Raw genomic sequence first — 15,127 nt, 5'->3', positions numbered from 1 at the left:
GCGGGGGGGGGGGGGGAAGGGACAGAGGGAAGGAAGGGGAGAGAGAGAGACAGAGAGAGGGAGAGTAAGAGAGAGAATCTTAAGCAGGCTCCATGCTTAGTATGGAGCCCAATGTGGGGCTTGATCCCACAACCTTGGGATCATGACCTGAGCTGAAATTTAGAGGTGGATGCTCAACCAACTGAGCCACCCAGGTGCCCCAGAATAGCTGTTATTTAAAAATGTTGAAAATAACAAGTGTTGGTAAAAATGTGGAGAAATTAGAGCTTTTAGACATTGCTGGTGGGAATGTAAAATGGTGCAGACTCTGTAGGAGACAATTTGACAGTTTCTCAAAAAGTTAAACATTGACTTACCATATTATCCAACAATCCCGCTCCTATGTATATACGCAAAAGTATTGAAAACAGGAACTCAAACAGAGACTTCTACACCAAAGTTCATAGCAGCACTATTTATAATAACCAAAAGTTGGAAACAACCCAGTGTCCACCACCAGATGAATGGATTAAAAAATGTGATATAAACACAATTCCATACAAAGGAATGAAGTTCTGACACATGCTACATATAACATGGTTGAATACTGCAAACATTATGTTAAGTGATATAAACACAAAAGAACGAATATTTTGTGGTTCCACTTATATATGGTACCTAGAATAGTCAAATCTTCATAGAAATAGAAAGTAGAATAGAGGTTACAGGAGAAGGAGGTTAAGTAGGAAGTTACTGCTGAACGGGCATGGAGTTTCTGTCTGGCAGGATGAAAAATTCTGGAAATGAAAAGTGATGATGATTGTCCAACACTGTGAAAGTACTTAATGCCACTGAATTGTACTCTTAAAAATGGTTAAAATGGCTTTTAAAAAAATCCTACAGTCCAAATTCACCCTGGTCTTCTTAAAAACATATTTTACACATAATAAAGTACCTAGGACACAGTTGGGCAAATATGGTGCTAAATATGATGGGGAACATGAAATAAACAGATGAGCTTTCCCGAAAATGACCTAGAATCATATTTGAGAGACAAATTTTATATACATCAGGTTGGTGCTCTCCAAAGTAAGCATGATCATAGCCCAGGAAGTATACATGGTGATTCACAGAGAAGCAAAAAAAAAAAAAAAAAAAAAAAAAAAAAAAAAAAAAAAAATTCAATTTACACATTTTAAATCTAAGATAGTAAGAAATGAAGGTTTGCTGGGGCGCCTGGGTGGCGCAGTCGGTTAAGCGTCCGACTTCAGCTCAGGTCACGATCTCGCGGTCCGTGAGTTCGAGCCCCGCGTCAGGCTCAGGGCTGATGGCTCGGAGCCTGGAGCCTGTTTCCAATTCTGTGTCTCCCTCTCTCTCTCTGCCCCTCCCCCGTTCATGCTCTGTCTCTCTCTGTCCCAAAAATAAATAAAAAACGTTGAAAAAAAATTAAAAAAAAAAAAAAAGAAATGAAGGTTTGCTAATATTAGATATACAGACTGACACAGGTGCTCTCACTCAGCCCATAGAGACCAAAGATCTTGCAAAAGAACAGCATTTGGGGGGAGGCTAGTTGTAATGAGTTGCAAGTTAGGTGGCCATCTGGATATATTATCTAGTTTTAATTAAACCGAGTTCCACAAAATAGACAAGTATCTTAACAAGATTTCTATAAAGAAATGTCGGACAGAAGATTCATAATACAAGTCTAAGCAAGTGACAGGGAGGTGACAAAGGTGGCGCTTGTGCTACTCCTAGCCCAGCACATCACCTTCCACCTTCTTGTGAAAACACAATGCTGAACTAGTCTCTGTCAAGGAGCTGGCTAAAATAATTTGAGGTCATGAACACTACTAGAAATATGGACCCATATTCCCTCTCAATAATGACTCATAATTAATACAATACATTTTAAAATGTCCTAAAAACATCATTTCGTCTTTATCTCATCCTTTCTGTATTTGTGTTGCTCATATATTCTATGACTCACGTTACATACCAGCTTGGAAGTACATATCCATAATGTAAATACAGTTTACATGTACTGGAAGGATGTGCTAAAACATTTTGCACTGATGCAGTGTATGATCAAAAGAGCTTAAATATTACCGTCTATATAAACAATACATGTTATGGGTAGTCTGGAATAGAAGAGTGGCGTGAGTTGTGTGAATGAAAATTTGACCTAGGCCCTGAAAGTGGTTTAAAATCTGGACAAGCAGAGGGTGGAGGGGAAGGTATTCCAAGCAGAAGGAAGCATGTGAACAAAAGCTTAGAGGAGGGAACGAACATGGCAGGTCTGAGGGGAGTGAGACCGGCTTGACTGAAACAGTTTGTACTGAGAAGCGATGAGAGCTAAAACTGGAGAGGCAAAATAGGGCCAGATTTCTAGGATCGTAAATAATTGGAGGGTTGGGACTTAAAGAGTTTGCACAGAACACCATAGTTGTTAGGACCACAGGCTTTGGAGCCAAACAGAACTGGGTCGAACCTGGGCTCTGTAACTTTTTACCTGTCAATCCTAGGCAAGTGAATTAACCTCAGCCTCAGTCTCTTCATTCAAATGAAGATGATAATACAAACTGAGGATAACGAAGTGGTTGTACAGTTCTTATCACAGCGCCTGGCAACCTATGTGAGTAAGTGCTCGCTACAACCTAGCTATACTTACTCTTACTCTTATTCAGTAGGTAATGGGAAGCCATTATAACTTTCTGCACAGGGGAGAAAAAGGTGCAAATGATGTCTCAGAGAAGTGATCTTGCTGTTGGTTGTGGAAGTCGGATTAAACTGACAGAGATAGGAAATCTCTTAGAATATTTCTACAGTAATCTGGATGGACCCAAGGGACAGAAGGAAGTGGGAACAGAGAGGATGTTGTCAAGGAAGAATTAACAGGATTAGATGCCTAATTAGATACAGTAGAAAAATAAGGAAGAACTGAAGGTGAACCTAGAGCTTTGAGTTCTTTTGATGTCATTATGGAAAGTGAGGGAAATTGGGAAAGGAAGTTTAAGAAGTTAGTCTTTAAAAACAATGGAGTAACAGTAAACCTTTTCAACAAAATGTAAAGTTAGTATAGTCCTTCCACCTAATACTGATGCAGACGTTTTCCTGTAGTGAGAAGCTCAAAACACTTTGTAATTTACTCAACGACCAAGAGCAATTTTTCCCGAAGTAGGACAGGATTTTGCTCACTGTTCCGTTGGAAGTTGGAGCATTACCCAACATCAGCTATTTTGAAGGTTGTTAGCAAAAGCAGGTTGACTCTTTTATCATTTATATCTTGCCTGTTTCCAAAATGGATATGAGATGCTTATAATGAAGTATGATTGTTAAAATAAGGATAAAAAGTCAAGAGGGGTACCTGGGTGGCTCAGTTGGTTGAGCGTCTGACTTTGGATCAGGTCATGATCTCACGGTTCGTGAGTTCGAGCCCCACATCGGGCTGGCTGCTGTCAGCCTGTCAGCGCAGAGCCCGCTTCAGATCCTCTGTCCCCTTCTCTCTGCCCCTCCCCTGCTTGCGCTCTCCCGAAAGTAAATAAATACTAAAAAAACAAATCAAGAGCCACATATCTCTGAGGGACAAACAGTGCTGTCTGCTAGAAACCCAGGTTAAGGAGAGTTGTTGCATTTGAGCACTGAACTTAGCTTTCAGCTTTTTAGGATCCAAGGTAAAAATGGTAATGGTGAGCTACCCACTGTGCTCTCTGAAGGTGAGTATGCCTGAAAGATTTTGGTTGCCCGGTGTCGGCACAGGGCTTAACAAATGCTTGCTGAAAGAATGAACAATTTGTGAGTTAAGGTCAAATTAAATTTCCTTTAAAACAAGTTAGGCTATTCCCTTAAAGAACATCTCTTCATAAAAAAGACCAGGTACTTAGTAGGTTCCAAGGAAGACCGAAAAACACAGAACAGAAATCTAATGCCGTTGCTTTCCTAGACTAGAAGTGGTAGCAAAGTCCATAAGGCAAAGTAACTGTGAAACTGTGATAACTGATATTGTCCCTGTTAAAATCATGCCCTCTACTCCAGCTGGCACGATGTTTTAAATGGCTGCATTTCATAAAGTTCCCTTACATTTGTGTCTAAACCCAGTTTAATTTATCCAAACCAGTTGAGATAAAACAAAGACTATAATACATGGTGCTAAAGTTTACATCTGTGAAGATATAAATAGGAGAGATGCTAGAAATGCAGAGGTAGTGTGCAAGTAGGTAATTAAACTGATGCTACTTAAGGTACTGCAGAAAAAGTCAAGTTCTTACTAGGTATCAATGATTTTACATCCTATTTGACAAGTCAGGAAATAAATGTAAAATTATAGAATCATATACCATGAACAAACTGTTATGGGTGGAATAGTGTCCCCCTAAAATCCATATGTCGAAGTCCTAACCCCCAGTGCCTCAGAATGTGACTTTATTTGGAGATAGAGCATTTGCAGAAGTAATCAAGTTAGAACCAGGTTACGAGGGTGGGCCGTAATCCAATATGTCCTTATAAAAAGGAGAAATTTGGAAACAGACAAATGTGTAGGGAAAACACCATGTGAACATGAAGATGGCTATTTATAGGTCAATGAGAGAGGCTTGGAACAGATCCTTCTCTCACAGCCCTCAGAAGAAGCCAATCCTGCCAACACCTTGATCTCAGACTTGTAGCCTCCAGAGTGGTGAGAAAATACACTTCTGTTTGGTGAGCCCCCCCGTGTGTGGCACTTTGTTGTGGCAACCTTAGAAAACGAATACACAAACTATTTCAGCAGCGCGGTTACTTATGTTTAGGGCTTTGGTATAGGGAACTAAAAGCCGAGTGCTTCCAAACCTCTTGAAACATAAACTCAATTGGTATTAGGAAAGGAAAAATTACATGAAAAGAATAGTTCCTAGGGGCGTCTGGGTGGCTCAGTCAGTTAACTGTCCAACTTTGGCTCAGGTCATGATCTCGTAGTCTGTGAGTTTGAGCCCCGCGTCTGGCTCTGTGCTGACAGCTTGGAGCCTGGAGCCTGCTTCGGATTCTGTGTCTCCCTCTCTCTCTGCCCCTCCCCTGCTCACACTGTGTGTGTGTGTGTGTGTGTGTGTGTGTGTGTGTGTTTCTCTCAAAAATAAAAATTAAAAAAAATTTAAGAAAATTAACTTCCATGGTAATCATCTCACAATACATAAATCAAATCATTACTGTACATCTTATACTTATACTGTATACTTATACTTATACTGTACATCTTATACAACCTTACATGTAAATTACATCTCAATAAAACTGGGGGGTGGACAGAAAATTAACTTCCAGCTTCATTTTCTCAAGCTCTCTAATACCTAGAAAACAGCTAACAACCCCTGTAGAGAAAAAATTACCCATTAGCCGCCTACTAGGAAAGGGGCAACTTAAACCACACATCTACTTAAATGTTGACCCAGGACCTAATATTGACTTGGTATGTGTGCTTATTTTTTTTTTTAAACGTTTATTTATTTTTGAGACAGAGAGAGACAGAGCATGAATGGGGGAGGGTCAGAGAGAGGGAGACACAGAATCTGAAACAGGCTCCAGGCTCCGAGCTGTCAGCACAGAGCCCGACGCGGGGCTCGAACTCACAGACCGTGAGATCATGACCTGAGCCGAAGTTGGACGCTCAACCAACTGAGCCACCCAGGCGCCCCAAGTATGTGTGCTTATTTAAAAGTAAAAGAAAATTTATTCAAATCAGTTTATAGGAAATACAGGAAATAAAAGAACATATTAAACAACATCACACAGAAGCAGAAGCAGAATGCAGGGTAGTCTACATGACAAATGGCCTGGTTTCTTCAAAAAATAAGTGGCATGAAATAAGAACAGGAGGAAAGGCTATTTTAAATAAAAGAGATCTGAGAGATCATAGTTGGAACATGTTTGGATCAGCAGAAAAGATACTTTTGGGAATAATGAAATTTCAACATAGACTGGTTATTAGATGACAATACAGAATAACTTAATTTTGCTAGATGTAATGATGGCATTGTGATTATGTAGGAAAAAAGTCCTTCTCAGAGATTCATACTGAGTGTTTATGGGTAAAAAGATATCAAGATTTACTTTCAAGCATCCTCCTTCCCAAAAGGTTAATAAGATCAATAGCTAAAAAGAACCCATAGTTAAAGCATACACATAAAGAAATATGCAATTTAAGATATGTGTAAGGGGGTGGCTGGGTGGCTCAGTTGGTCGCGTGTCCGACTCTTGCCTTTGGCTCAGGTTATGATCTCACAGTGTGTGAGACTGAGACCCGCATCAGGCTTTGCACTGACAGTGTGGAGCCTGCTTGAGATTCTGTCTCTTCCTCTTCCTCTGCCTCTCCCTCGCTCATGTTCTCCCTCCCCACTCAAATATTTTTAAAAAATATTTTAAAAATTAAAAAAAGATACCAGACCATTAAGTTGCTGAAAATAAGTCTTAATTTTCCATTCAATCAGTACCCAGATTGAAGTATTTCTGTTTTCCCATTTAATTCACTTTCTACTTGTGTTTCATTTTAAATGTTTATATAATGTATATTCTGTCACTATGGAAACAGAGTGCCTTATGATTTATATTACAAACCAATTAAATTAATCTTGATTTCAAGCTTCATAATCAAATAGCAACATGTAATCAATTTCTAAATATTGGTCTCATTTAGAGGAAGCAACAAAGCAAATTGCACAGATAAACCAGAGGTCATCTCACCTACTAGTTTTAGGCTCTTTTGAATTTCTAAAATAGCTCCATACTCACAAAGACAAAGAATGTTTTATCTACTAAAAAGTAAAAGAATGTTTTTACCATACTATTTTGCTACTGGATGATAAACTGGACCTTAGGGAAGTCATGGCGTGAGAGGGCGAGAGGGAAAGGAAGCAGAAGTTGGAATCCTAAACACCAGGCTCATGAGATATTTTGGCTTTTTTGCCACTGAAATAGGGAAAGGGTAGCTGGAAAGGAATCCAGTAATTTGGGGCTAAATCTGGCTCTGACAGTCACTAACCCTGGACATTGGGTAAATTACTAAATTTCTCCCATCGTTAGATTCTGATCTTATAAGGTTGTTGCGAGATAAAATGAGACCACACATGTGAAGTACCTGTTACAGCACTAAGCGAATAATAAGTGCTCCATAACAGTTAAGCCCCTCTTGAACAAAAGTCTGCTTGTAGCTGGGTCAGAAAAATCCCACCACCTGTGGAGGAGTGGGGATTTGATCTTTTGAGTTCTGTGGCTAATCTTTGGATAATTAAAAGGTTTAACTGTATTAGGCGTTTGCTATTAAACACACACATGCACACACACACACGCCTGCACAAAACGTAAGCCAGTGAAGTACAGTGTGTCCCTGAACTCAGATCACTAAGAAATGAGCACAGAACGATAGCATAAAGGCTGTTCATCTGTGAAAAAATTTCATCTGGTGGTTTAAAGAACACCATGACAACTATGGTTATTATGAACCTAAAAAATTAATTTTTCTAGATAGCATTCCTTTTCTTTGAGAGCTCTGAAAGAAGCCAGATTCAAGGTAGAAGAATACACTGTCTTTCTGGAATCTATCAGTTTATAACCCAAAGAAATACAGGACTCCATAGTTGCTTTTGTTTTAGAGGAACCATTCCTGGAATTAAAAACAGAATCACATGTGACCTCACTTGGAATTACTGAACCCTAGGTATTTTTCTAAAGAAAAATAAAGTTTCCTTTTTTTACTGAACAGCTATGAGTTTCGAAAGTCTTACCTGTTTGATTTGGTGAAGGCGACCAAAGGAAGCATGAATAGGAATGGGAACGGAAGAAGGTGGCAAAAACTGAAATTTAAAATATAAAAGTCAATACCCAAAACTAACATAACATTGTTAGTTACACTTCAATAAAAAATAAACAGAAGTCAAGCTGGCTTTAATGTTGCTGATTAATTATTTCTTTGAAAAAAATTTTTAAAGCTTATTTATTCTTGAAAGAGTGAGAGAGGGAGGGGCAGAGAGAGAGGGAGACACAGAATCCGAAGCAGGCTCCAGGCTCTGAGCTGTCAGCACAGAGCCCGACATGGGACTCAAACCCACGAACTGTGAGATCATGACATGAGCTGAAGTCGGATGCTTAACCGACTGAGTCACCCAGGCATCCCTTCTGATTATTTCTAAACATGAATGAAGTCAATGTTGAATTATCTAAAGTATCTGAGTGTCTAATCCATGCTAGCAACAGTATTTGTTAAGTTTAAAATTAAAGAAATAATAAAAAATCCCCCTGACTCTTGACTGAAAATTATAGTAATCAAAAGTCTATATACATCAAAACAGAACAAAATAACTGTTAACATAAGAAATACAGAGCAGAACATCAATAGAACATTTTGCTTATCTCTACCTTTGCTCTCCCAAGGCACTAGATCTTAAAATCACCTGATTTTTTCTTGCCAGTTTTGCCTTGCAAAAACAAACAAAAGAACCCTATCCAGTATCTTGGAACCCAGCTGAGAAAAACATACTTTCATAATACGGAATGACTTAAGGCAATCACTTCCAAGTAGCCCAGCACATTTTACTCCTGCTCGTTCAGATACCTGTTGTCTAGACTACTTTTTCCCTTTCTGCCTTATCTCAAAGCTTATGAGCACCCACACAAGAGAGACATGAAAGAATGGAGGGATTTAAAGCTAACTGGGAAAAAGAGGCTTGCAAATTACCTTTAGAATTCATTTTTCCATTCTACGTGTATCCTGGTCAGTCCTTAAAATGCCAGATAATGAATCTACCGTACCTTACTTCTACATTATATCTTAAGAGCACACTGAGTTGTGAATTTGGAAATACTTGATGAGGTAAAGCACTGTGCTAGGCCCTGAAGATTCAAAGGTAAATGAAACATTTTCCTATCCTTGAGAAATTCAAAGTGTAGGTAGGGAAAACTAGGCCGGTGCCAGAACGAGTTATGATAAGTGAGAAATCAAAGCACAGAGACTATATCTCTGCCTGGGGTCCTAGGGAAGGCTTCCCGGAGGAGGGCAGGGATTCAGTAGAGAAGAGGAAGCAGGGTATTTCAGGGAGTGGGAAGAGATGCTTAGACAGAGGCATGTTTGGAGAACAGAGACATTCAGGGTGGCTGAAGTTTGGTACATGATAGAGCATGAAAGGAAGCAAATCTGGGGAACTTTGGCTGCAACCAAATGGTAGATTCTGGACTTTAGCCTTTGAGCCCAATAGGAAACCTAAAGCATAGGTCCTTCTGAGTTCTTCAAACTCAAAGGTATTTTAAATGTTTATTTATTTACTGAGAGAGAGTGTGCACACACACGTGTGTGCCCGATGGTGGGGGAGGGGAAGAGAGAGAGGGAAAGAAAGAGAGAGAGAGAGAGAGAGAGAGAGAATATCCCAAGCAGGCTCTATAATGTCAGCGCAGAGCCCGATGTGGGGCTTGATCTCATGAACCATGAGATCATGACTTGAGCTGAAATCAAGAGTTGGACGCTTAACCAATTGAGCCACGCAGGTGCCCCTCAAAGGTATTTGAAACAAGATCATATCTGTTTTGGAAAGGCAACCCTAGCAGCATATACATAACAAACTGAGAGTGGAGGGACAAGGGACCAGAAGCAGGATCAAAGACCAGGTAAAAGATGAGAGTCTGAATAAAAAAGGATGGGAGAAGAGGAAGCGGCAGACTGGAGAAACGATCAGAAAGTGAAGAGGGGCACCCGGCTGGCTCAGTCGGTGCAGCGTGCAACTCTTGATCTCGGGGTTGTTGAGTTCGAGCCCCACGTTGGGAATAGAGATTACTTAAAAATAAATTCTTTAAAAAAAAGAGGAAAAAAGAGTGAAGAGCTGAAGACCGGCCTGAGGTTCCTAGCTGAGACCTATGGGTGGGGGGTAGCCAGGAAAGGCAGTAAGAAGAGTGAGTTGGTACGTGGGGAGAAGATGTGTGCTCAAAGAGAGTGTGTTGGACAAATGTTTTTATGAAGTAGTACCTGGTCTGAATTTTTATTCCATTTAAAAACGTATCATATGACTTTTTAAAGGAGCATATTACCTCACTAGTTACATTTTGCTTAAGGAAATATTAAAACCAGTTTGCTTTTTCCTAATCATCTGCTGGACGGTGGAGGAAACAGCAAAGGTCGAGAAGTAAGAATAGAAAAGTGATGTGCAGTAACTGAAAATTCACTATATCTAAATTACATTTGACAGTTAGCCACAACTACTTCATTATAATAATTCACTGACAGACAAATAGGGCTAACCATTAAGTATTTCAATATTTACTGGGCCCTTACTAGGTTTAAGGAACTGCTTTTCTGCTCAGAGGGGAAGGAAAGATTAAAAGAAAAACTAATAAGTCATAGTTATTACACTCAGACACCTTCCAATCCAGACACGAAAGCAAATTATTATATGAGAGACAAGGAAATGCGTGTGAGATAGAGGCAAAGCGGGGTGGGAATAGAAAGCAAAGATTAAGGGAATGGGCATAGGATGTGGGAGACAGGAGACAGATAAGGCACAAGGTGGCATTTGAGTTGGGACTCATAGGACAAGGAGTTTGACAGCATAAGCAATAGAAAAGGGAAAGTATACAGCATGTTTTAGGAAATGTGTTTTAGGAAAGATTGTTAGTTTCGTGCGAGTGCAACACCAGGTATCTCTGGAGGGATGGAAGATTCCGAGGTTGAGAGGGCAAAGATGCTGGAAAGCCTTGAATGACACACTCAAAAAATTTGGACTGTGCAAAATGATCTACTTTAGTATACACAGACGAGCAGATGATACCTAACAGCATTGTCTATTTAACTTTGGAAGAGACACATTCAAGATATTCATCAGCCCGGAGCCTGGTTCACTCTCTATCCAGAGGATGGGTATAAAGAAGGAGGTATCGAAGAGCCCATGACTGCTGACCGGCCAGAAATTCAGACTAGCCTGTTCTAAGCATGTGCCACAGTTGACAGTTCAAGAAAATTCCGAATTCAAATCAATAAGGCTACTAGGTGACCCTTCTTGCCAAAGTCAGGAAACTTTTCTCCATGAAACTTGCATAAAAGGGATTATGTTGGACATTTTATTATTATATGGAATAGTGATATGAACAATGTAACAAGACTTTCTCTTTCAAGCACCTATTTGTATGAACTGTGATAATGGCAATAATACATGTGATATGCTTAACAGAACACCTGGCACATAGTATGTGCTCAGTAAATGGTGCCTATTACTACCACTACCACCATTATCACTACCATCATCAAATATTTCTAGAATTCAATGTTTAATAACATATCAACAACAACTGGGATTATATATGGTAGCTTTATAAGACTCGGATATATCTATTCCTTCCTACCCAGCATTCTTCATTGTTTTCCCCATGTGATCTTTTAACTAATTTATTTGTAATAGGCTATTTTTTTAAACAGTTTTAGGTTCACAGCAAAACGGAGTGGAAGGTATAGAGATTTCCTCTCCTCTCACATAAACATGGCTTCTCCCACCATCAAAATCTGAACGCAAGTGGTAAATTGTTGTAACAGCTGAACCTAAATTGACATATCACCACCACCCAAAGCTCCTAGTTTACATTAGGGTTCACTCTCCATGTTATACACCCTATGGACTTGGACATACATATAATGGCCCATATCCATCATTACAGTATTGGACTGAGTAATTTCAATGCCCTAAAAACCCTCTGTGCACCACCTATTCATCCGGATCTTTTTTTTTCCAACGGAAACTGACTCACTTTTTTCTCATGATAAAACAAGATATACTCAGTATAAAATATAATGGGAAAAAACCTAGCAACACCCACCATCCAGACATGACCATAGCAAATATCTCAGTGTTTATTTTTCCAGACCTGGATCCTACCACACATACTGTTTTGTGGTTTGGGTATTTTTTTTCTTTATAATTTAATATATTCTGGCTCTGCATCTGGGGATGCTCGCAGCTTTCAGCTCCTGGGCCAGCATCTTATCAGAATGTCTATTGTCCACGAAATTCTGCACAAACTCAGCTTGGAGGGTGACCCCTCTACAGTCCCCAAATGCACACAGGATGGTCAAAACATACACCAGGTGGATGCTGAGCAGAATCCTTTGAACAATGAAATGGCATCAAGACTAAAGGTGTGGATGAGGTCACTGCCATCAATATATTGACCAACCGCAGCAATGAGGAGAGACAGAATATTGCCTTCGCCTACCAGAGAAGGGCCAAAAAGGAATTTGCATCAGCATTGAACTCAGCCTCCACTGGCCACCTAGAGAAGGTGATTTGGGGCCTACTGAAAACACCTGCTCAGTATGAGGCTTCCAAGCTGAATGCCTCCCCCCATGAAGGTGCTGAGGACTGATGAGGACTCCCTCACTGAGATCATCTGCTCAAGGACCAATTAGCAGTCTACAAGGAAATGCACAAGACTGATCTGGAGAAGGGACATTCTTTCCACCACATCTGGTGACTTCTGCAAGCCCATGTTTGCCCTTGCAAAGGGTAGAAGAGCCGAGGATGGCTCATTGATTACGAACTGTTTGACCCTAGATGCCTATGATCTCTAATGCTGGGGTAAAGAGGAAAGAAACTGATGTTCTCAAGGGGATCAGAACCATGACCAAGCAAGTGTGTGTCACCTCCAGAAAGAATTTGAAAGGTACAAGAGCTACAGCCCTTATGATCAAGGAGTAGGTCAAAGGAGACCTGGAAAATGCTTTTCTGAACCTGGTCCAATGTATTCAGAACAAGCCCCCTATTTTGATGACTAATTGTGTGATTTCCTAAAGGGCAAGAGAGTTCATGATAAGGCCCTGATTAGAATCATGGGTGTCCACAAGCGAAGCAAGGGGACATGTTAAAAATTACGTCTGAATTCAAGAGAAAGCATGGCATGTCCCTGCACTACCACATCCAGGGAGACAGCAAGGACAGCTACCAGAAGGTGCTGCTGTGCCTGTGTGGTGGAGCTGAAGTATGAACATCCAGAAGTGGTGCTCCTGTGCTTCCAGTACCAGTTCTAGAAAATCAGCTTGCGACTAAAAGCCCCTTTGTGCCCATCCCTATGAGGATGACCTTAGCACTGCCTCCCCACCCCGACCTTATTTTAGTTGCCTAAGCATTGCCTGGCATTTCCCCATTAGTCTCTCCTTTTATTGTATTTTTGTAAAAAAATGTTTACTTATTTGTTTTGAGAGAGAGAGAGCTAGCACTGTCAGTGCAGAGCCCAAAGTGGGGCTCAATCTCATGAATCAGGTGATCACAACCCGAGCCCAAATCAAGAGTTGGACACTTAACTGACTAAGCCACCCAGGCGCCTCTAGTCTCTCGTTTTAGCAAAAGAAATGAACAGTTCAAGGAGTTAGAAGTGAAATCTATGATGTGAAACACTTTGCCTCTTATATACTGTCTTATAAACAGGTGAATAAACTGCATTTTTACTGTCGAAATAAAATAAAAATAACCTAATATATTCCACATATCTTTCCATGTTAAAATTCACCTGCAATACCATTTTTATTTTTTTATTTTTTTTTAATTTTTAAGTAGGTTCCACACCCAATGTGGGGCTTGAACTTATGACCCAGAGATCAAGAGTCACATGATCTATTGACTGAGCCAGCCAGGCACCCTACCAGCAACCCCGTTTTTATTTTTTTATTTTTCAAAGTCTATTTATTTTTTGAGAGCTGGAGAGCGAGGGAGAGAGAGAATCCCAAGCAGGCTGTGTTGTTAGTGAGGAGCCCGACGCAGGGCTCGAACTCATGAACCATGAGATCATGACCTGAGCCCAAATCAAGAGTTGGATGCTTAACTGACTGAGCCACCCAGGCGACCCCTGCAATACCATTTTTAAAGGCTGAATATTATATGAATGTACCATAATAGGAAGCACCCATTATATGCCAGGCATGTCTTATTTCACTCAATTCTCACAACAACCCCTTATGTAGACATTATTATTGCCCCCGTTTTATTTTTAAAAATTTTAATGTGTATTTATTTTTTGAGACAGAGAGACAGAGCACAAGTCGGGGAGGGGCAGAGAGAGAGAGGGAGACACAGAATCCGAAGCAGGCTCCAGGCTCTGAGGTGTCAGCACAGAGCCTGATGCGGGGCTCAAGCTCACGAGCTGGCAGATCATGACCTGAGCCAAAGTCAGACGCTTAACCAACTAAGCCACCCAGGCACCCCAATATTTTCCCCATTTTAAACATTAGAAAAGTGAGGGGTGCCTGGGTGGCTCAGTTGTTTAAACTCCCGACTCTTGGTTTGGGCTCAGGTCATGATCTCATGGTTCATGGATTCAAGCCCCACGTTGGGCTCCATGCTGATGGTGAGGAACCTGGTTGGGATTCATTCTCTCTCTCTCTCTCTCTCTCTCTCTCTCTCTCTCTCTCTCTGCTCCTCCCTTGCTTGCTCTATTTATCTCTCAAAATAAATCAAGTTAAAAAAAATTTTAAAGAAGATGAGAAAAGTGAGGGCCAGAGAAATTAGGCAACTTGCTCAAGTTCATACAGCTAGTAATTGTTAGAACTGGGATTCAAACTCAGATAATGAAGGCACATTCATTTAACCTATTCCCTCTTGTTGGACATGCATACTGTTGCCACATTTTTTTGCTTACTCTTATAAATAATGTTGTGATAATAACCTTTAAGCTAATCTTTGCAGATATCCTTAATGAATTCTTTAGGAGAAATTCATAGAGATGGAATTTCTGGATCACAAGGCTGTTGATACACACTGCCAAACTGCCCTCCAGAAAGCTTATACAGATTTACTGTCTAGCAGTGTATGAGAACATCAATCTCCTCCTCTCTCTCCAACATTAGATATGATTACTAATTTAAAAAAACTGTATGCCCATTCTTAGAGAATACTATGAAAATAATCGACTCTCCAAAGTAAGCAGAAAATATTGTGATTTAGCCACAGTTTTGGATATTCTCCCCCAATGCTTCCCTTTATTAGCATTGATCACTGAGAAGTTGTTATACAGTGACATGCACCAAAACTGAAAATATAGGTTTGCCCCTAAAAAAACCCCATCAAATACACACACGCACCCACACCCACCCCCCCACACACTTTGAACAAGCAGAATTTTAATATATTTAATTCATGCTACTGATTCTCATACTGTCATC

At 40.3% G+C, this 15,127-nt stretch overlaps 1 protein-coding gene and 1 pseudogene across 13 annotated transcripts in view; one reads left to right on the top strand and one right to left on the bottom strand.

Moving 5' to 3' along the window:
* LOC101095724 (P2R1A-PPP2R2A-interacting phosphatase regulator 1-like) overlaps nt 1-15,127 on the bottom strand; it is a 101,578-nt gene that overhangs the window by 72,986 nt on the left and 13,465 nt on the right. For 12 of the 13 annotated variants that reach the window (XM_019824334.2, XM_045050339.1, XM_019824329.2 and 9 more), the window contains one exon: nt 7,728-7,796. The exons of the other annotated variant lie outside the window; for it this stretch is intronic. In XM_019824334.2, the coding sequence (XP_019679893.1) occupies nt 7,728-7,796 (69 nt within the window). The remainder of the gene's footprint in view (nt 1-7,727; nt 7,797-15,127) is intronic. 13 annotated transcript variants of the gene reach the window in all.
* LOC102900421 lies at nt 11,917-12,957 on the top strand (annotated as a pseudogene).

Source organism: Felis catus, chromosome X, assembly GCF_018350175.1.
Source record: "Felis catus isolate Fca126 chromosome X, F.catus_Fca126_mat1.0, whole genome shotgun sequence".
NCBI classification, from domain to species: Eukaryota; Metazoa; Chordata; class Mammalia; order Carnivora; family Felidae; genus Felis; species Felis catus.
This window is presented reverse-complemented; position numbering and strand designations above follow the sequence as displayed.